We start from the raw sequence: 25,325 nt of genomic DNA, 5'->3' as shown, positions 1-25,325 counted from the left end.
AAATAATTTAAAATTTATTTACCGGAAAAACTTTTTATTTTCTTTTATTTTTCTATTATTTAGTAAACTGCTTACCCCAACTAAATCCTCAGTCAATGTAGCAGCACTCTGTTGCTAGTCAGACTATAAGATAGTTGATGTGGCATTACTCCGCGTATGTTTTACAATAAAAAAACAAAATTAAAAACATTCAGAATATTTTATTTTAAAAAAATAAAATAAAAACATTCAGAATGTTTCAAAAAACATTGGGGTCTTTTAATTTGCGTTTTTCTGGTGTTTAAAGAAAACATTAAATTTAATTAGTTTCCTTAATTAAATTAATGCGATTTTTTATAATCTTACCTTAATTTTGTCAGTCTAATAACCTTAGACAAGTGAAGAACTGTTTTTTACCACAAACTGTATATCTAAGCCATAAGCTGTATATTGTGCAACTCATGATATAGGATTCTTGTTGGATCTTACAGATCCTACAAGAATCCTATATGATGAGTTGCACATGTCCCCGCAGGACTTACAAGAATCTTTCTGAAGGATCTTGTAGGATTTTGAGGAATACTTATAGGATAAGGTAAGATCTACAAGAAAATTTTAAAAGATCTTGCAGGACTAACATATGATTCTGATAGAATGCTGTATACAAACTTTTGATTCATAGAAGAACCATAATATTTAGTATTATAAAAACTGATATCATAAATCTAATAACCAAACTAATAATATAAGGAATTATTTCTTTATATTGAATGGAAGGACAATGTTATTTTGTCTTTTTAATTAATGATAATAGGTAAATTAAAGTTTGAATGAACATTTCTTATTAAAATAAAATTTCCTTTTGTATAAAAATAAATATGTCACATATTAAAAACTAAATAAATAGTATAGCAGATATTATTTATTTTAGTCTTTTGAAAGACAAATTTAGATATATATATATACCAGAGAATAGACACATAGATACCTGACATAAAGATATATATATTAATATATATATGTATATATATATATATATATATATATATATATATATATATATATATATATATATATATATATATATATATGTATATATATATATATATATGTATATATATATATATCTATATATATATATAAATATATATATATATATATATATATATATATATATATATATATATATATATATATATATATATATATATATATATATATATATATATAACAGACACAGAATACAATATAAAACTGTATACAACATGTAATGAACAATCAGATAACAATGAAGATGCACCTAAATGTGATAGTTTGTAGAAAATAATATACCATTTTGTTTACAGAAAAGTTGCATCATAACAGTATAATAATTAATAGTCACAAAATCACAATTGCATGGCTGATGTCTTTTGTTTTTTATTGTCAATTGTCTCTCTACTTTATAGATTGCTTAAATTGTATTTATAGTTTGTATAGATTGTGTAGATTGTGGTGGGGGATGGGGGTGGGGGTGGGGTTACACCCCCTAGGATATCATTCTTTCAGTCCTTGGATATCCAAGGGGTGAACGTATAATATCCTAGGGGCTGTACCCTCCCACCCACTCCAGCCTGTACCAACAGCCTATAAAAAATAGGTGAGCCTTAAAGCTACTGCCCTATAACACTGCCTACATAAGCATGCCCTAATAAAAAATTAACTCTCAGCAATTCCATGGGCCTCAAAGGTATGACTTGTCATATAATTGTGTCCAAATTTGCATTTGGCGTAATCAATTGCAAATGAATTTGCGTTGAACCTGTTTAAAGTGTCTAAACATCTGCTTTGCCTATCTACATCAACAAATGCATCCTATAAGTATTGAAAAATAATTATAAAACCATTTTGCTGAAATTGCCAAAAAGACAACAAAATTTAATTTCAGGCAAAAAGATTGGCACTACAGTTGATCTACTTACATCACTCTCAGTTGCTTGATTGGGTCAGCCTTCGTATTGAGCAGATTTACAGTTTCTCGCTGTAGCTGTTAAATTGACCATAAAAGACAATTAGTCTCTTTTCTGATTCTAATGAGCTCACCTATACAATATAATTTACAATTAAAAAAGAGCATAAAAACTACCAGCATGATCATCACAATTATTCATAAATTGAAATCATAAAAATTACATACTATTAGATTCCTGCAACACCTTTGTTTGGTTATTGATAGCTGCAACTGAAGCTAATGCAGGAAAATGTATGTAAAGACTTTTGAAATAAATAGACAACAAAAACAACAAAGATGAAATTGATCAAGTGTAAGAATATATACAGTAAAATCTCTCTAATTCGAATTTTATGGGGAAAAATAAAAGTTCGAATTAGAGAGATTTTCGAATTATAGAAAGTTGATTTTTCTTAAACGCATTTCATGGTGACTTTGCATTTAATCGAATTATGGAGGTTTTCGAATTAAGGAGATTCGAATTAGAGAGATTGTACTGTATTACTTATAAAGCTAGGGCATAAATCATTCATCATGATCATAATTATGATCATTATTATCTTTATGATTTCAATCATGATCATGATCAAGATTGTCATGATCATCATTATGACCATCATCATGATTATGATTATGATGATAATCATGATCATTGATGATCAAAATGATCATTTTTTTGATCATCATGATGAACTTTATTATCATCATCATGGTCATTGCCATATTCATGCTCATCATCATCATCATCATCATCATCATCATCATCATCATCATCATCATCATCATCATCATCATCATCATCATCATCATCGTGATCTTCATAATTATCATTATGATATTCATCATCATCATCATCATCATGGTTTTCATCATGATCATGATTATGATCAATATCATGATCATGATCATCATCACCATTATCATCATAACGACAATCATAATAATAATCATCATGATCATGAATATGATGAATTCAAGCCATTACTCCCATATAACTCAAAGTTTATTAGTAACCCTTAGTAAGAAAATTTGTCAATTATTTTGGCAGTTTTAAGAAAAAAGACATTAAGAGAAAGCTTATGTGATGCTGTTTAGGTCTAGAAATCCATAGGTTTTAAACAAGTTTATAATACAAGATTTTTTTTGACATTAGATGAGTTAGATTCTAAGTGATGGTTATTTTAGTTTGTTATTATTATAGTATATTGTTACAGTTATAGTCAAGTTTATTATAAGTATTATATGTTATAAGTCATATATTAAGTCATATAAATATTATATGTTATTATAAGTGCTCTATATTATTATTGTTATAATAAAAGTTGTTTTTATACAGTTAAACATGCATTTTCTCCCAGCCATATCTTTGGTACTATTCTCAATTCTAATAAAATTTGAATGTATTATTGCATAGGCAATATTTCTGATACTTAAGGGTTTCCTGCTTAGTTTTCAGAAATTTCAGGTAGGAAAATTTTTTTTTTAATTTAAACAATAGTCTATCATATTTATATCTTTAGATTGTACTAATCGAACACCACTTGGAATGAGAAATGGATTCATAAAAGCTAATCAACTTACTGCTTCATCAATATGGAGTAATCTGAAAACATACAACCCTAATCTGGCGAGGCTAAATAATAAAGAGTGTTGGTGTCCAAATGAATACGGATTGTCATCATGGTATCAGGTAAAACTTAAAGTTAATTATAAATTTTTCAATTAGGTTTTTGACCTTCTTGTACTATGGCTGACATGCAAACTGCTGTTGCTGAAAGATTCTATTGTGCATGATGTAGACGGAGGCGGCAAAGCAAAGGCTAATGATTTTGACATATCTAAAGCTTTCGAAAACATTTTGAAATCAAAAAATCAGTGCATTTATTGGGAACTCGAGGGAGAATTGAATTATTTTGTTAATCTCAAAAGTTGATTTTATTAATTTTATTAGTGCTGTCAATCTTTTTTCAAAATTATTTTTTATATTTAAAAGGTTACATGTAGTTTAGTGATACCCTCTTTGTAAAACCTTTCAAAAAAAATAAAAAACAACAACTAGAAGCTGTATCTCCAATTTAAAACATCTGTGTGACTATGAAAACTGGTTTGGAAACCATATATCAAATCCATTGCAAAATTAGCATCTGCTATGGTTGCATCTGTTGCTACTTTAAGCATGATGCAACCATAGTGGTTGCATCATGCTTACCACTTTCACACTGCAGATTTTATTCTTTATCTCTAAAAGTCTCAAGTCCGTCCTGTATGCAATACTGTTGCCATATGAATCAGTGTTTTTTAAAAGGGCTGATTCGCTCAAAACTCGTTTTTGAGAAAATTAAAAAAAAACTCTTTTTATCTTTAATAATTAGGTATATAGAAATTGTGTAATACATTTTTTAAATATGTATGCAAGAGTAATATCTTAGATAACCTACAATTTGATATTTATTATAACATTTCGTTTGTTAATAATTAACGTATCGAATTTTGAAAAATTGGCTTTTTAAAAAAAATCAAGTATTTCAGGTAGAAAAAATAATTAAAACTCCTTAAGAACTACAACTATGTACTTTAAAACAATGTTTTAATGTGTCAGTAATAAATATAATACATACTTTAAAACAATGTTTTAATGTGTCAGTAATAAATATAATACATATATATGAATTAATAACTAAAATACCTATTAGTAAGCATCAAGTCTTAGCATTTTATTCTTGATTTTTCTCAAAGTCTCTGTCAGAGAGATTATCACTTTCATTAGTTGGCCAGGAGTACCACTCGTTATAAAATTTGTTGAATTCATCAGCAATGAATTCTTTTAATTTTTTACTGTCTTCCACCTTCATTTTTTTCAGTGTAACTTTGCCACTTAGATAAGCTAAACTATCCACCTGTGGTCAAGTACCTGTATGTTTGGACATAAAAAAATTATGACAGACCAAATCATGAATATTGGTGAATGACTTAATGTTGCCTTTTTTATCATTCTTATGTGCAAAATGAAACAGGTTATTAATAGAAAAGTGAATATTCTTTTCTTTTGGGTTATTTTTACCCTTGGTTTTCTGAAGAAATTTTTGAAGAAATGCAAGATTCCTATCGCAAGCGAGGAAACTGTATAGGGTTTGATTTTTATTTTGTCCACTACAGTTGTCACAAAACAAACATAATATATTATACTTTGGTGGAACTGAGATCAAAAAATCATTTAAAAAAGTCGTAACTTCATTAGGCCCTTTTCTTCCTTGACCTTCATGATACATGTATACATGATTTTTTTCTTCTTTAATGTTATGAATAGAAAAAACATTGAATGATAGATGTCTCATGTAGTTAAGTTTTTGAACAGGTATGCTTATCGTCTTTATTTAGTCAAATTACAATAATAGAACATGCTCCTCTTTTTGAGCCATCTTCTGATGTTTCATGTTTGTACTCAGCAATTTTTTAATCAGCCTGTGCTGCTCTTTTAGCTACATTATTGAGATTTGGTGATTTCAATTTAAGATTTGATTCTTTGCACTTGCAACAAGTGTCCGCTTGTGAGCGCCCGATCCGAAAGTTAAAATTTATTTTAAAATGGTTCCAATAAAAAGACTTGCTTACTTTTAAATCAGAAATTTATCACATTGTCTTTATATTTAAACTTACATTGAGGAAATATACTTTTGGCCTTAATAATGTGATTCCATGAGTGGAAATGATCTTATGTGATTACTAACAATGTCATAAACATTCTGAGAAAGACAGTAATACCTTTTCCTCTTTTATCTTTAGGGGTTATTCCAATAACCTTAAGGTTTCTTATTTTCCGTAATCGTTTTCACTAATACTTAGGACAGATAAAAATGCACTGCAACTTATCTCTATGCATACATTGCCTAGAACCACATGATAGGAAAAGCTATTAAGCCGCTTTGGTTTTTTAAGATCCTTTTTATGTGGCACCCTTTTTTTAACTTTAGTGACATCTATTAATCCTTGAATATGAAAATCTTGTTTGTCTTTGCTTTTTATGTCATAACATTTGGAAAAAATTAGCCTCTCCAAAGTTGTCTAAACACTTTTTATTGCACCTTTAAAATGAAATCAGAAAAATTAATGTACAATTAATACAAGCTAGAAAACATTTTTTCATAAAATACACAGCATTTCTATAATCTTAAACACAGAGCAACATTGCTGCAAAGGTTTTAGGGAAATAGACCAAATCATTTTAAGAGTTTTTGACTTTTTAGTGCCTATGTTATACTCTCAAGAACTATATAGGCCTAGGCTTACTATAACAGGATTTATCTATTCATTGTTTGTTATCTATCTGTATAACAATATTATCTATTCAGTGATGTTATCTATCTGGATAAAAAATCATGATTTTTTTAAAAAGGGCGTATTTGAAACAAATTCACCTTTTTAATAAAAATCAAAAACTTTCAGGTGGTTTCATTTGCGTAAGAAGATAAAATTTAAACACATTTTTAACATAAACTGATGAAGCTATTATAGAAGAATACAAAACACACAAAAAGCGAATTTCAAAAAAAATGTCAAATCAGCCTTCTTAAAAAACACTGATTCATATCTGGAATATATCTTCAAACTATGCTTTCTTTTTTAGACAAGATGCAAAATCATATTGTAAACATAGTTGGACCTACACGTGCAGCCAATTTTCAACCATTATCACATTGTGGTAATGTTGCTTCTCTTTTTTCTAAATATAATATAATAGGCGCTGCTCTAAAGAGCTAGTGTCTCTTGACACTAGCTCTATATAGCAGCAAAGGATGAATTTTAGTGCCATCTACAAAAATTCATTCTTTTATTGTGATTGTTCCTAAGTACTCCAAAAGTTCTTAATTGTCTAGTCTTTTTCCTCGAACATCAGGTTTTTGGAATTCGTTCCCTTCATCTTGTTTTCCTGATTTATATAATTTGTAATCTTTCAAGTTGTCTGTTATCTTGCATTATAAATTTCATCTTTTGTCTTCCAGTAACTTCCAACTCTAATGGTGATTGTTTTCAATCATTTGATATATTAAGACCTTTTCTGGGTAATAATTCTTCTTATATTTTAACTTTTATAACTTATGTTTTAAAGCCTATTTTGTTAAATATGTAAAAATAAATATATTTACAATCAATTTATTTATGATAAATAAGTTACAAAGTAAAGTGTAATATCGATTAAACGGACTGAGAAGGTAAAGTTTAGTAAAAATATTATTTATTGAAATACATTTTAAGCAATAGTCACTTATATGCCAAACATTAAGTAATTATAAACTATAAATTAAAAATTGTAAAAGTTAAACATAAAATAATAAAAAGAAACAAAATGAAAAAGAAATATTATTTTAACTATATCATTCACTATTATTAGACTTATATAACATACTGTTATTATAATTACTTGTTTTGTTTAAACTTGTTTTTTTATGTTTAGGTTCAATTTGAAAAAGTAACAACTGTTAATGGTATTGCACTTCAAGGTGATGGAAACACTCCGAAGAACTACATAAAAAAGTTTTCTTTAAATTATTCTCTCACAGAAAATGGCGACTTTGTTGATGGCCAGGTTTTGATACATTTTTGATTTAAAAAATTTTGTTCATATAATTAATATAAATTTATAAAATATTTCATTTTAAAAATACTTTGTTTTTGTAAAAAATTCCCTTTTTCTCAAACATTTTTAAAAGGAGATCAACACAAAAATAAAATTTAGTTTTAGTTATAATGCTAATGAAAGATATATTTCTATATGAAGCTAAAATGTATATTTTTATAGACTTTTAAAATTTTAATAATTAAAAATGTAAAATTTACTAAATTATATTAAATGATTTCTTACTTTCATCAGTCTTTCATGGGTGCTTTACAATAAAACAATGGCAGCGGATTAAAAGTACAATTCTCTAAGCAAAACAACACAGTTTGTAAAATAACACATTTAGTAGTCCAATAAATACAAATTAAAAGTATTTCATCTTTTTGAAACTTGAGCTTCTTGTTAAAAACTTATTTCTATAACTTTTTTTTATATTATATCTCTATCAACATATTGTAAAAAATCATTTCCATTGAATTACTCTATTTCACATTAACCTTGTTTTTTAGAATTTGTTGATTTATTAAGCTCTTGATAATGTCTTGAAACTAAAAGTCTTCTAAATTAATTTGATACTTAACTTTGATAAGTTTTAATTGTATTCTTTTTGATACAGTTAGTTTTAATTTAAACTTTACAGTATGACAATTCTCTATACACCTATTAATATATGGGTTGTAAGTTCAAGTTGTTTCTCTGTAAGTTAATTATTTATTGTAGGTTAAAGTTTAACTTGTTTCTCTGTAAGTTATTTGTTTATTGTAAGTTAAAGTTCAACCTTTTTTCTATGCACTTCTTCACTTCTTTGCCCTTTTTTACACTTCTTCGGTCTTCTTCAACAATTGTTTAGGAGTTTAGGGTTGTGAGTTGCAACAACAACAAAAAAAAACTTGAGTAGCCTCCTTTGATAATAGTGACCCTCACAAGAGCCATTCAAAGGAAATTAAAAAATGTATATATTTCAAATATGTTAGTGACCTTTATAAAAAAAGTGCTCAATGTTTTTAATGAACAGAGCAGTAAGAAGTTGGTAAAAAATATACTTATTAGTTTTTGTTATTAGTTAGATCATCTAATTGTTTTATAATTTTAATTATAAAATCATTAGATGATAAGTATGTAATTATTTATTTTTTAACGTCAGAGTTTTATGTTTTTTTTATCAAGTATAGTTTTAAATATCTATTACCAACACTTTAAAAGATAATGTTATGTACTATTGTATTTCATTAACTTATCTTCAGCAGTCCAAGTAGTGGCAACAATACAAAGTTAATGTTATTAAATGGCGTGTAATTTTGTTGTTATTTTTTTAGTATGAAATTAGTAACTTTAGTTACACACAAGACAAAATTTAGTATTAGCAACTTTAGTTATACACAAAACAGAAAAATAAAAACCATCTATTGCTAAAATAATGGTGCATTTGCGTATAGCTCTTGATAATTTTTTTGAATGATTACAAGATCTTTGTACCAGAATTTTGTACTCAAGTTTTGTATGTAAAATTCAGAAAGCATAATGCTTCATAAGACTTGCATTTTTTTATGGGCAAGTTTATTAAAGGGCTCTAATTTTATTTTAAAAAAAATCTATATGCTTATGCTTTGTTACAAGAAATGTGCTTTTAATGGCCGAATAGCGATTAGAGTAGTTAAGAAGATTGATTAGTATTTTTTGATTTTGAACTTTTTTATAATATTTTAGCATTTTTTTTTTAAATTATGGTGGCCATGAATTTTCTCTAGTTGTTAAATTTTTAAAAACCCCTGGTTTGGTTTTGACTATCTATTCTTTTAAATATTTTAAAGGCAATCAGACAAATCATTAATAAATGTTAAAAAAATATTAATGCATGCATCATTGAGGTTTTTAAATAACTATTAGTTATTAAGTTACTTGCAGCATTCTTTAAATGATTTAAGAAAAATTGAAAAAGTCAAATGAAACAACGGATGGTTTTTTAATTTAATTGAAACATTTCACAGTGAAAACTGACTTAGTCTAATAGTAAATTATTATAATAAGATGTTTTTGTTTAAGAAAATGATGTTATTTTGCCAACATTGTCTTTTAAAGCAATTAATTGGATATTGGTACAATCTTTCATAAAAGTTTAACATTTAGAGACTAATAAACATTTAAATAGACGTAAGGTGCATCTTATCTTGTTAAAGGTTTTAATCTTAAAGTTGGACATATGGAATAGCATTACTTCTTACACATATATACGCAGCTTCTCTTGAGCTTAGTGAACTGTTTATTCAGTGAAATTTTGCCAATAACAGATATCAATTGAATAAAGAAATTAAATATCTTCTTTTGAAATTCTACTAATTTTAGTAACCATTATATCCAGTAAGATTCTAGAAGAAGTTTTAAGAGATTTGATTTCTTAAATAAAAATAATACGCTTTCAACTCATCAACAAGATTTAGTTAAGAACAACAAGTTTATCGAGGCACTAAGCATCTTTTTGTATTGTTTAAATAGTTATGCATGCACGAGTTCAAGAACAGTATCTGCTGGCAATAACATTGCATCTTCTCTGCTGAGAAAATCCACTGCTAGTTTTGCTGCCTCTTAAGTGACATGGAATGACTCAAAATCTATGTTATAATAGTGTAAAATTTTTTAAGTCAAACAATAGTTCTATTTTTGTAATCTTTACTCTTCCACCTAATTGGTGTTTCTTTGAATAAATACTTTTATCAAGTACCATAGTTATATTCTGAAGGTTTAGTTTATCTGCAATAACAATGCCTCGGCTTAAAACTTCATTTGTTGCGCTAAGTTCAGTTATTGGATTATCAATTACAGGAAGATAAGTTATCTTAGAAAGGATAGGTACTGTGACTTATTTACAAAATTTGTGAATTTTATAAATAAGTCACAGTAGTGTGAAATTCTTTAAGTCAAACAGTCATTCTATTTTTGCATTCTTCTCTCTCCCACGTAATTGGCGTATCTTAGAATAAATACTTTCATCAATTGTTATATACTAAAGGTTTAGTTTATTTGCAATAAAAATGCCTCAATTAGTCTCTAACCATCCTACAATTAGTCTTCACCCTATTTTTAGTTTTTTATATAAAGGTTTTGAGAATAATAAATCATTTCTTTCTAACTGCAATATTAAGGTTATTCTTAAAGATCTATTCTTCATTTTGAGTAACTTTAAAGGTATGGCAAGGTTCTATTTATGCTTCTTCTCTATCTTCTTCGTTTCGATGTTCTATTTCTGTTCTATGATATCTATGTTCTATCCTGTTTCTTACCTACAATTACAATCTTTGTGGATCAATTGACAGAGTGGTTTCAGGTGGAAAGTATATAATATTTTTTTTAATTAAAATTCAACTTATAAAAAGTTCATTATTAAACTACTATTCTATTATTACTATATAAAACTTTATTACTAAACTATTACTCTACTAAACTATGTTGTGAACATTTTCTTCGTTTTTTTTTAATTCATGTAAAGAACCTCTTTGTTTTTTTTAATTCTTTTCAAAATCCTTTCTAAAATAATTTTAATTGTAAATTGGTAACAAAAACAATAATACCAATTTAGTCCTGAATTTAATCTAAATCAACTAGAAGTTGTTCTTGGTGATTTGGTTGGTATTTCATCTAGATAATGTTGTTGAAGTTGTCCTTTATCTTCTTAGCTAATATAAGTATAGTTTTTAACTGACACTTCTTTGTGGCTGCCATTTAAATTTCGTTAATTTAAAGTTTGAGTAAATTTGACAAGGTCCTCATTATTAATAATTATTAATATTAAAAAGAAGTTTTACAGGCTGCCATTTTTTTACGTTTTTATATATAAGTTTTACTTTTTTTTTAATGTAATATTTTGCATAATACCATTAAACTCCAGCTTTTTATAAAACTCTATTGGTAAATTTGTTCCCCAATTTCCGTTCCACATTTCAAAATCTCAAAAAATAATTCTAATGATAAATCATAAACACAACACTTGTTAACAGAAGTTTAGAACAGAAAAATATTTATTGTAAGCCAACTATGGTCTTTCATATTGTAAACATTTATGTTTTGGTTTTACTTAATGTTTGCACACAAGTTTACTTTTATAGAACATATACCCCAACTTTGAGCAGCGTGATGGAAGAAACAGATAGATCTGCATACGGCCTAAATATTAAATGATTAAAGGTTAAATGAGGTGGGACTAAATGTAGCAACAATCACTCTTCAACGAAGTTTGCATGGGTCGAGTATTTAAAAGTAGTAGGCCTACAAAAAAGCCAAAATTAACTTATGTCTAGTGAATGAAACTCCTGCATTGGGCAAAGAAGTTTTGTTATTTCAAGTCTTTGAAAAACAATGATAGAAACTTATCCTAGTATTTTAGTCCTAATATACTGCAAAGCTGAGGACGCTAGGGGAGCACATGCCCCCCACTTATTTTCTAAAAGACTTTTTTTTTTTTTGGCAGAAAAATCTAGATATAAAGGACTTTTTTTTGAAATTGGCAGGTGTGCCTTTCCACTTTGAAACCTGTGTCGTCAGCACTGTTCTTTGAACTTTTCTTTTGCTTTCTCAAGGTATGCATTAGTGATGAGTTTGTGATAGAAATTATGACTCAAAAGGCTCAATATGTCAAAAACATTATCAATGTTTATGAAGATTAAATAATTCAGACAATTAAGAATCCCCCTAAAGTCATGCTTTGGTTTATCAGTAAGAAAGGCCTCAGCCTTCTATAGATTGGTTGGAGAATATTGAAAAAGACTTTTACCTCAATTGAAGGAGTGTTTTTCAAATAAGCAGAATTCCACTCTAGGATAGGCCAAGGATTCTCCCGAGATTTAAATCCAACATAAAATGTATAGGAGTTATTAAAGAAAGAACACTGCAAAATATAGTAAAAACTATTAGAAAAAATTCCACTCTAGGATAGGCCAAGGATTCTCCCGAGATTTAAATCCAGCATAAAATGTATAGGAGTTATTAAAGAAAGAAATTTCCAACGAAAAGGTCACAAAAAAGACCCAATTAGTTGAAAATGTTATTTGACATTCGGCAACCATAGTGAACATTTAAATGAAATGGCTTTAAATTGTCTTTATAAGTTTTACTAAGTTAGGTTTTACTTACAGAATGACAAACAATACATAAAAGAGAAGCGCATGTACGCATGTACAATTTTTGTTTTTTTGACTTGACTTTTGAATAGTTTGATAATTTTCGCGCATTTCAAAAATGACGCTTTAAAACCAAAGTAAGCTAAATAAAAATAAAAATAAAAACCATAAACTGAAAAAAAAATCTGAAGAAAAAATAAACAAAAGTAAAAAAGTAATTTTAAATTTAAAAGAATTTCGCTTAATAATAGACTTGCATAAAGATCAAAGTTTCTAAGTTAATTATTTCAAACTGATTTATAAACCAATTTTTTAACTAATTTTGTTACAGTAAGTGATAGGAGGAATGAATAGGCTTTTGTGGGGTTTATAACACACCATTTTATGTAAAAATTCAATGCCGTTTGATTTAAACCCCTTACTAAAAATTAAGATTTATCTCTTCTTTTTTTTTGTTACTATTTTTGTTTTCTTATTTTTAGGATGCCTGTTATTTCCATAAATGAAATTTGAAACAAGTGAGGGAACCAAAACAGATTAATTTTCTTTTTTGCTAAATTCTTGTTCTTGTTCATTTGAATCCGATGATTCATAATCTGATGATATTAACAATAATAATTAAAGTTAAATTATTTGGCTGCGTCTAATTCAGCAAAACAAAAATTGTACATGCTTGGTCATATAAAGACATGCATTTATATATATGAATATATATATATATATATATATATATATATATATATATATATATATATATACTAAAACTAAATAAAAATTCATTTAAAAGAAATTCACCAAACTAAGGTACCTGATCCCCCCCAACCTCCTGATATTCTCCCCCCCCTCCCCCCTCTATACACCCCACCTCTCTGATCATGATATTTTTCTGCCTAAAATAATGAAATTTTAGAACTATACTTTTTAATTATGACAAAAAAGATTTATCATTCAATTTTTTTTTATGACAAACAAGCAAATAAATTGTTATAAATAGAAAATATTTATGGTAACTGGAATTAAGTACAAAGAAATTTAAAATTTAAAAGTCATTTTTTTTAATATTATGACAACAAAGTAAAAATAGTTGAAAGGTATTAGTAATATAAACTAAAACATTTTTTTAAAATTTCCTAAATTTAGTTTTTGAATTGCTTGTTTATATATCTGAGGAAGAATTTTTCGGTAGTGTTTTACTGCACGTAAAAGAAATTCTTTCTGCTCTTCATATTTGGTTATAGATTTTGCATAGTATTGAATTAGTTTGACAGCTCCTTCTGCTGTATCATTTACAGATTTCAATGATTTAATATGCTCAATCATGTGTTGAATATTTGTGTTAGCTTTCCCAAAACTTTAGGGAATTGGGCTAACCTCATTGGGATCAACCATCAACATCATTGTCAATTTTTTTATAAAGAAGCATTTCTTTGTAGAATTCCAAGTCATTAAATGATGCATCAGTTGTGTTTGTACATATAAGCCACATTTTCACATAAAATAGCATTGTAAATTTACAAAAGGGTTATAATATAACTTTCTTCTCTATATAACTTTCTTCATACTCTGCCAATTCATCAAAAGCAAACATTTTTGATGTATACAAAATTGTTCACATCCATTTAGCATCCATTTTTATATATATATATATATATATATATATATATATATATATATATATATATATATATATCTTCAATGCGGGAAAGGAGGGAAGGGGAGTAAGACCACCAAGCGTACTTAGGCATGGAGGAGGAGTAGCATAAAAATGTATGAGGTACAACAGGGGAAGGGGGTTTCCAAATCTGGAGATTTTTGCACACATAATATATGGGTGGTCCTAACTTAAAAATTTCATGGCAGCAATATCTCCTTAATTTTAATTTATAGCATTTGTGTAAGTCTTTTGTTTATTAAACAGTGTTAAAAGATGATATTATAGCATGCCAAAGTGGTTGATGCGCTTTGCGTGGGTTCAAATCCTATTGTTTACACACTTAATTTTTTTTTTTCTTTTCTAATATGCTGGAATGAAAAAGCAAAAAATTTCAAAGACCTATAGATATTATTTGCATAACATAAATAAAGATAAGTCATCTCATGTTTTTTGAAAATTTTTATACCAACAATAATTATTTAATATATAATTAGGTGGGTATTCTAAATATTATTTAGACTGGTACTCATATTCAATCCTTGGATAAAAAGCAACGCCTACCAAAGCATTTAAAGTTTTTTGAAGTTGACTAAAATAAAAAATTTTTTTATATCTTTAAAAAGTAAACAATTAGTATAGTTTTTTTATATGTATATAGTTATTACCTTTTACTAAAAAATATTGAAGTATGGATTAAGTATAGAAAAGGTTGATGTGGAATGAATGTACCAAGACCCATATTTTACGGGTCATGACAGCTAGTTATAGTATAATGAGCTACCCTTAATGTTATTCAAGATCAACAATATTTCATACTGGAACAATTTAAGACTGGTTCCCATTATGTTTTCAAAACTCGTAAATTTAAAACCACCCTAATATATATTTATTAAGATGGCAACAATATATGTATGTGTATATATATATATATATATATATATATATATATATATATATATATAGTTCTATAGATTGTTGCATTTGGGAAGTACGGAAGGAAAAAAATGATTCTTACGCCAACACATACATCACTTTTAATTACTTTTGACTTTCGTCCAACATTTGCGTGCTGTCAGAAAGTTAAAACCATTAATTTAATTACAAACTAATTGTTTTTTAAAAAAACCGCAAAAACGGAAATTTAATTGACCAGTTTTTAACAATACAAACAATGTTTTTATTTTTATTTTTTTTAATAAAATGTTTTTATTATTGTTTTTTTACTGTAAATCATGCGCAGAGTGTTGCTACATCGACTATCTTATAGCCGGACTCGCAACAAAGTGCTGCTACATCGACTGACAAATATTAAAAAAATTCCGGCTTTGCATTTTAATTTTTACTTTTTGTCAACAAAATACAGAAAAAACTTTCTGACAACATATAAGAGTTCTAAAAATATGGGTCTTGGTACATTCATTCCACACCAACCTTTTCTATACTTAATCCATACTTCAATATTTTTTAGTAAAAGGTAATAACTATATACATATAAAAAAACTATACTAATTGTTTACTTTTTAAAGATATAAAAAAATTTTTTATTTTAGTCAACTTCAAAAAACTTTAAATGCTTTGGTAGGCGTTGCTTTTTATCCAAGGATTGAATATGAGTACCAGTCTAAATAATATTTAGAATACCCACCTAATTATATATTAAATAATTATTGTTGGTATAAAAATTTTCAAAAAACATGAGATGACTTATCTTTATTTATGTTATGCAAATAATATCTATAGGTCTTTGAAATTTTTTGCTTTTTCATTCCAGCATATTAGAAAAGAAAAAAAAAAATTAAGTGTGTAAACAATAGGATTTGAACCCACGCAAAGCGCATCAACCACTTTGGCATGCTATAATATCATCTTTTAACACTGTTTAATAAACAAAAGACTTACACAAATGCTATAAATCAAAATTAAGGAGATATTGCTGCCATGAAATTTTTAAGTTAGGACCACCCATATATTATGTGTGCAAAAATCTCCAGATTTGGAAACCCCCTTCCCCTGTTGTACCTCATACATTTTTATGCTACTCCTCCTCCATGCCTAAGTACGCTTGGTGGTCTTACTCCCCTTCCCTCCTTTCCCGCATTGAAGATATATATATATATATATATATATATATATATATATATATATATATATATATATATAAAAATGGATGCTAAATGGATGTGAACAATTTTGTATACATCAAAAATGTTTGCTTTTGATGAATTGGCAGAGTATGAAGAAAGTTATATAGAGAAGAAAGTTATATTATAACCCTTTTGTAAATTTACAATGCTATTTTATGTGAAAATGTGGCTTATATGTACAAACACAACTGATGCATCATTTAATGACTTGGAATTCTACAAAGAAATGCTTCTTTATAAAAAAATTGACAATGATGTTGATGGTTGATCCCAATGAGGTTAGCCCAATTCCCTAAAGTTTTGGGAAAGCTAACACAAATATTCAACACATGATTGAGCATATTAAATCATTGAAATCTGTAAATGATACAGCAGAAGGAGCTGTCAAACTAATTCAATACTATGCAAAATCTATAACCAAATATGAAGAGCAGAAAGAATTTCTTTTACGTGCAGTAAAACACTACCGAAAAATTCTTCCTCAGATATATAAACAAGCAATTCAAAAACTAAATTTAGGAAATTTTAAAAAAATGTTTTAGTTTATATTACTAATACCTTTCAACTATTTTTACTTTGTTGTCATAATATTAAAAAAAATGACTTTTAAATTTTAAATTTCTTTGTACTTAATTCCAGTTACCATAAATATTTTCTATTTATAACAATTTATTTGCTTGTTTGTCATAAAAAAAAATTGAATGATAAATCTTTTTTGTCATAATTAAAAAGTATAGTTCTAAAATTTCATTATTTTAGGCAGAAAAATATCATGATCAGAGATGTGGGGTGTATAGAGGGGGGAGGGGGGGGGGAGAATATCATGAGCTTGGGGGGGATCCGGTACCTTAGTTTGGTGAATTTCTTTTAAATGAAGTTGTATTTAGTATTAGTATATATATATATATATATATATATCTATATATATATATATCTATATATATATATATTCATATATAGAAATGCATGTCTTTATATGACCAAGCATGTACAATTTTTGTTTTGCTGAATTAGACGCAGCCAAATAATTTAACTTTAATTATTATTGTTAATATCATCAGATTATGAATCATCGGATTCAAATGAACAAGAACAAGAATTTAGCAAAAAAGAAAATTAATCTGTTTTGGTTCCCTCACTTGTTTCAAATTTCATTTATGGAAATAACAGGCATCCTAAAAATAAGAAAACAAAAATAGTAACAAAAAAAAAGAAGAGATAAATCTTAATTTTTAGTAAGGGGTTTAAATCAAACGGCATTGAATTTTTACATAAAATGGTGTGTTATAAACCCCACAAAAGCCTATTCATTCCTCCTATCACTTACTGTAACAAAATTAGTTAAAAAATTGGTTTATAAATCAGTTTGAAATAATTAACTTAGAAACTTTGATCTTTATGCAAGTCTATTATTAAGCGAAATTCTTTTAAATTTAAAATTACTTTTTTACTTTTGTTTATTTTTTCTTCAGATTTTTTTTTCAGTTTATGGTTTTTATTTTTATTTTTATTTAGCTTACTTTGGTTTTAAAGCGTCATTTTTCTCACCATTGATCTCACCTCCCTCCATATAAGTTTTATATGCTTGGTGGTCTAACCCTCTTCCCCCAATTCAATTTATGCACGCCAACATGATTACTTTTTTTTTTTGCGCTGTTCAACCTTTATAACCTTAACAGGCCATGAACATTTGAGGCGTTCTCCTTTTATTAATGTTTTTTAATAAATATGAACTGGTATCTCAATTTTTTGCATTTGTGTATATACATTTGTTTGACCCTTCCCCCTCACCATATGCACTCATACGCAAATTACTTAACTTGGGACACTCCCTCCTCCCCCTCGGTGCATTTGTAATATATGAATGTCCCCTAAAAGTAAATCTGAAAAATTTAATATAATTTTTAATAGTTTACATAACTTGAAGTTTAAATGTATCAGGGTGTCTGCCTATATTTTTAGGTGGATTTTCCTGATATTTTCCTGATCCACTACCTGTTTTCCCTAATTCAATTAAAAGTTACTAAAACTCAACTTCAGAAAAACCAGACTTGGATTCTTTTGGAAAAAACCTCTTTAATAGCAAAAACGTAAACAATTATACAGCTATTCATGAAAGTTTAAACGATTGCAGAATTTTTATCAAGTATGTTTGGTTTTTGTTTAATAAAAAAAACTGTAAAATGATATCGAATTAATTTTTGTTTATCTATTAAAGAAAAATATATGCATATTGAATTTGAATATGAGCATATTCATATCAATATGCATATTAAATATTAAAAAATTTAATATTTAGTTAGAAAAAAACAATTACAAAAAATCATATAGGAAAAATAAGAAGCACAAAAGTTTAAACGAATTGCAACATTCAAACAAAAAATGAAAAGCAAAATTGATATTTAAAGTGTCCTCCTTTGTTTTTACAGCAAAGATAAACTCGTTTATACATTGATTCAACTAATTTCATGCACATCACGCGAGGTACCTTCAGCCAGTACTCATTCAAAAGTTGCTTCAAATGCTGAGTTGATTGAATTTCATGGTATGTCAGTTGATTCTTGATCTAAGATTAAATATTTTCAATTGGATTGAGTTGAAAATTAGCTTTATTACTCCAAATAACTTTTGCCCACTGTTCTACAGATCAGTCCAGCCTTTCTTCGGAATACACTTGTTGTTTATGTTTATCCGTGATTGAAAGAATAGGTTTTCAAGCAGCTATGTATGTTCTAATACCTTTGTACGTACAGCTATGACTCGTTGAAGTATTGTGCTAGCTTTTTGTAGCTGAGTCTGCGGTTTTCTCTGCTCATTCTGAATATACCACTTTTGTCACGGTTGCTGAGTTTGTATGGTCTCCCAGTACGTGGCATGTCAGAGACGTCCTTGGTAAGTCCCCAGGTTTTGATGGTTTTTCAAATGCAATATTCAGAAACGTGAAGTATTTTGCCTATTTGAATGTTTATGTGATTTTTTGTCCTCTCCATACCAATAACTTGCCACTTGATCTCACTAGAAACTGATTTTCGACCCATTTGCACGCAATTAAAATTAATTTGAAATTTACAATATTTCAAGTTGATTTTTAATGAATTAAAAGCTGCCTGATGATGTTGTGATGAATTTTTTGATTGTAATCTACCCATTTTAACTTTATTTAAATATAAAAAAAATTTTTGCACCGGATTTATCAATTAATTAGCAAACAATTGATCCTAAATAAAGTTGTTTAAACTTTTGTGACACCTCTTAATTTGTATCACCTACCTTTTAATGAAATTTCTGAGTAAAAAGTGATGAGTCGAAACCTACTTTTTTTTATTCTATTAACAAATAACCTATTTACCAAATTAGAAAAAAAAATTATTTTGATATTTATTTCTGTCAGATTTTTATTCAAGAAAAACCGAAGATTAGATCTTAAAATTCTGTAATCGTTTAAAATTACGTGAATAGCTGTACAATCCGCATTTGAAGTATTAAGATAAGTTTATAAAACGTGTGCAATATAAAACTTACTTAAATTATGCAGGTTTGATGAAGGGCCGTTTTCCCTGATGTCTCCAAACTTTAACCTAATTTCTCTGATTATTCCCTGATTTATTTTGCAGATTTCTGAATTTCCTGATCTGTTAGACACCATGTGTTAGATATTTGCATAGACTTTTATTCACATAGATAAAATACGATTCATTACGGATTGTGGTTTCAAAAAATAATTTAATTATACAAAGCCTAATAGCTTTGTAAAATTAAAAATAGTTTTTATTTGTATGTCTATATTAAACAAACACATCTGATTATTCTAAAAAAAGTAACCAAAGTAAAAAAAAGAAAAATACAAATATTTAAATATAATAAAAATATAAGAAATAAGAAAAATGTATTAACTGGAAATCAATTTATTTATACATAATAAACGAAATATATAAAGAAAAGTATATATTTGCAAAAAAAATTCAACTAAATTTGCATTTTCAATTAACAATTGGTAGATTAACCTACTCCAAAAATACTATTTATAGATTCAGCGTTTGTTTTCCCCACCACTCTCTCTTCTCATACTTTACTTTCTACAGGATCCACACTTTATATTAAAAAAAAAGAAAAGGGGAGGGGGCACCTTTTGACCTAAATTTAAACACACACTGTATATATATATGTATATATATGTATATATATATATATATATATATATATATATATATATATATATATATATATATATATATATATATATATATATATATTGAAATGTGGGCCCTCTATTTGTTCTGCTGAAAAAGCTTTGCAAGATAAGTCTTAATTAAAAAAAAAAAATGATATGATAAAAGAAGTAAAAGCATTAAAGATTAACACTACAAACAAATTTACCTTTTGCTGATATTTTTTCAAGAGCATTCTTAAAATCTGAAACAAAATATATTTATTGCAAAGACAATTAGCTATTACAAAAACTAAAAATAATAGCTATCGGTGCAAATAAATTTTGCAATTTGACCTGAAAATAAAATTATTCTTACCTTGATTGCAACAAACTTATTTCTTTTTCAACTATCAGCTAATGATCAGCACAGTAAATTTAAAATAATTAAAGTTTACTAAGTTTAAACCATATTTAAACAGTAGACAAAGTAAACTTATGATAGTTGGTAGAGCATTAAAGTAGAACTAAAGAAATAAAATAACAACTAAATTTAAATTATGAATTTGTTTATGAATGCCCAATGAATACCTAATTCAGTGATAACTCTTAATTGTTATGAAAATTAATAACTGTAATTTAAAGTACTCACAAAATCTAAAATGACAATATAATATTATTTTGACACAGAGAGTCATAAACACTATCACAGCAGCTCTCAAATCATTCTAATATTTTGCATGTTCTGCTGACTTAAATTTTGATTGCGTTTAGTATAAAAATAAAATGTATAACTTTTCAACAAAATTATTTTATAAACATAACTTAATATTAGTTTATATTAATATTAAAAGAAGAAAAAAATTGTATTTTTCAACAAATTTATTTATTTACAAACAAAATTTAAAAAATAGATAATAAAAAATATAAATATTAAACTAAAAACATTCAAATACCTCTTTTATTTTTAGATGTAGTTAAGTATTTTCCACTGCTCACTCTAACACCTTTAGAGCTTTTTCCACTGACCACTCTAACTCCTTTAGAGATTTTTCCACTGCCCACTCTAATTCCTTTAGAGATTTTTCCACTGTCCCATCCAACTCCTTTAGAGATATAGAGACTTAAAGATATTTCAAAGATTTATGAAAGTTAAATAAGAAATTCAAATGCTTTCCGCGTGCACATCTACAATGCCTAATAATTATAAGTTATTGTGTCCGAGTAAACTCTTCCAATACTATACGCAGTATATTATAATAACTGGCTGTGGAGCGTCCAAATCTTTAATGAGTAAATCACTTTAGTCATCCATCTTGCTCTGTGCATAGCTCCAGGGCCTGAAAATGGATTCCTCTTGACTGAATATCACCAAGTAAAATTATTGAAATCTCCAGAAGCTCTCTATAATTGTCTCTAAGTTGCTTTTGGTTTTTAAGTGCACTATGAGCCCAGTCCAAGATATCAGCTTTCTGATTTCCTAAAAGTTGGAACACTTCATTATCTACTCCTGTCTAAAACTGGGACTTGACAATTCTCTCCCATTGGGCCTGGAATCTTTTGAATTGCAATATATCTGGGCCTTGCTTGTTGCCATTAGAACTGAAAATACTGCTCCAATTACCACCTTCAAGATGTGATGATGACATTCAAAATTTAATCCAAGTGCTCTTGATGTTTCTGTTAACACAAACACTGCATTTCTGTGGAAAACTTAAGACCTATCTAAGGCCATTGCGAGTGCAGCAGTGATTATGTTTCTTGTTGCCCTTCTTAGCTTCTTTGGATTTCAAAATATAGAATCCTCTCATATTTCCTCACTACTAATACTGTCAGATGTTTCAAATATGCCGAAGGCAGAGGATGTGGATTCCTTATCTTAATTTTTCTGCCTGCGCCTTTGTTCCAAGATTTTTCTTAGTTCAAGGCGTGTTTCTCTATCTGCAAGGATTTTATCAATTGATCCCATTACTTCTATTCTTCCATGCTCCCTTTGTGCAAGGAAAAAATTACGGTTTTCTTTATTTCTAATTTCAGTAAGAGCATTTGCACTTGCAACATCAAACAGATTTTTCAGATCTTCTTTGAAAGCTTTTTCTTTCACAATTTGGGGTTTAGATTGTCTAAATCAATTTTTCTTGAGGAGAGCATATTGCTGGTAAAATTTCTCAAATTTCTCAATAATCTTGTTCTTATGACTCATAGCATGACTTTATCCCGAAATCGGGCAATTTTTTCAATCACTGCAGTTGATTATTCTCTAATTGTCAAATTTTTCTCTTTGTGAAGATGTAGAAAGTAGCTGAGAACATCCCCTTTTGATAGTAATTTAGTACCTTTTATGTCATCCTTATGTCCAAGGAAAAATACATCACAAGTCTTCAAAAGATTATAAAGTATGTAGACTCTAAAAAACATCAGAGAATAGTATACTTATTTTAGGAAACTTATAAATTAAAATATGAAAATACCTTGAACTTATATTTTACATCTAAAGAAAAAATAGAGATAAGTATTTCGCTATATTTCATATAGATAAAATTATATATATATATATATATATATATATATATATATATATATATATATATATATATATATATACATATATATATATATATATATATATATATATATATATATATATATATATATATATGTATATATATATATATATATACATATAAAGTATATATATATATATATATATATATATATATATATATATATATAATATATATATATATATATATATATATGTTTATATGTTTATATGTTTATATATATATATATATATACATATATATATAAACATATATATACATATATATATATATATATATATACATACTTTATATGTATATGTATATATATATATATATATATATATATATATATATATATATATATATATATATATATATATATATATATATATATATATATATATATATATATATATATATATATTTAAATATCGATCTGATAAATTACATAAAATTTTTAATCGAAATACAATTAAAGTTAGCTACAGTTGCACAAAAAATATGGAAAGAATTATAAAAGGTCACAATAAGGCTTTGTTAAACAAAAAAGAAATCCTAAATGAAAAAACTACAGAAAATTGTAATTGTAAACAAAAATACAATTGTCTAATGAGTGGAAGTTGTTTATCAAAAAATGTGGTATATAAATGTGTTGTTTCCTCTAAGAATGTACCTGATAAACAATATATTGGCATAACAAAGGGTGAATGGAAAAAACGTTTTGCCAATCATAAGCAATCTTTCAAGAATAAAAAGTATTCAAAAGACACCATGCTGTCAAAATATATATGGGAATTAAAAGAAAAAAATATTGATGATTTTATACTGAATTGGTCTATCCTTAAAACAGCGTCTACATATAACAATATTTCCAAAAAATGCATACTATGCCTACAAGAAAAATTTGAAATAATTACACATTCAAATCAAGAATGCTTATTAAACAAAAGATCGGAATTAATTTCTAAATGTAGGCACAAAAATAAGTTTCTCCTAAAAAACTATAAAAATAAATGAGTTCAAATAATATTTATATTAACTACCCTTTTTAAAAAAACATTTTAAACAAATAGCATAAGTAATCATTTCTAAAGAATTCTTTTTATAATAGTGTCAGCAAATTCCACCAATGTGTGAAAATTTACAGTAGTTATGACATTTGCAACTTCCTGTAATTTAATTTTTGGTATAAATTGAAGTTTTATTAATTTGATCATTCATTTCTGATGAATCTTTGTTGATGAAACACAGTGTCAAATGGAAAAAAATTTAGTTAAGTGATTTTCTACTAATATATATATATATATATATATTATATATATATATATATATATATATATATATATATATATATATATATATATATATATATATATATATATATATATATAAATATGTATAACTTTTTTAACAACTGCAGTGTCAATGCATGAAACATCTTACTATCTTACCTTACAAAGTAATTAATTCTCTTACTGTCATAAGCTTCAAAGCGAGCCTTGATAGGCTCCAATGTTACTACAGCTTGCAGCTTTTTTAAATAGAAGTTGTACAATGAGCTTTACAAAAACTAACTGTAATCTTAAAAATAATTGTAATGTTTTTATATTTTTGTTAAATAATTAACTTCCTGTATTATGACTTTTTAACTTTTTGTAAAATAACTAACTTCCTGTGTCATAACTTGATGAACTTATGCTCAAAATGAAAAAAGGTTTTATTCTTAATTATTTTCTAAAAAGGGCACCCAAAGCATAAAATTTTTAAAATGGTAAAATAACTAGTATTTGCAGGCAGTGGCATTATGACTTACTGAAGCCTACGATTTTCTTGAATCTTATGGAACCTTCTAGAATTTTTTAGATTCTCCTAGAAGTTGATGGAAATACCAAGATTAAGACTATATAAGCTACCTGATTGAGCAATGTTAATTATTTACAAATCTGTATTTGCCAGATGGCATTCAAATAATATAAAATTACAATAGCACTTATATTTATTATTGTTGCCTTGAAGAAATATATTCAAGTATTATCTTCAATCATTATGTCCTATAAGAAAAGTGTAATTCCCGAGCAATACTAGCTCTTTTGGCATTTATTCTTCTACCAGATAAAGGAGACTCACTACTTGATAT

General features: G+C 26.9%; 1 protein-coding gene across 1 annotated transcript in view; it reads left to right on the top strand.

Moving 5' to 3' along the window:
• Window positions 1-3,486: 3,486 nt before the first annotated feature.
• Window positions 3,487-25,325, top strand: part of LOC136088951 (receptor-type tyrosine-protein phosphatase F-like) — a 145,575-nt gene continuing 123,736 nt past the window's right edge. The window contains exons 1-2 of the mRNA XM_065814235.1: window positions 3,487-3,659; window positions 7,422-7,553. Coding sequence (XP_065670307.1) covers window positions 3,516-3,659; window positions 7,422-7,553 — 276 coding nt within the window. The 5' untranslated portion in view covers window positions 3,487-3,515. The remainder of the gene's footprint in view (window positions 3,660-7,421; window positions 7,554-25,325) is intronic.

Source organism: Hydra vulgaris, chromosome 12, assembly GCF_038396675.1.
Source record: "Hydra vulgaris chromosome 12, alternate assembly HydraT2T_AEP".
Taxonomy (NCBI): domain Eukaryota; kingdom Metazoa; phylum Cnidaria; class Hydrozoa; order Anthoathecata; family Hydridae; genus Hydra; species Hydra vulgaris.
This window is presented reverse-complemented; position numbering and strand designations above follow the sequence as displayed.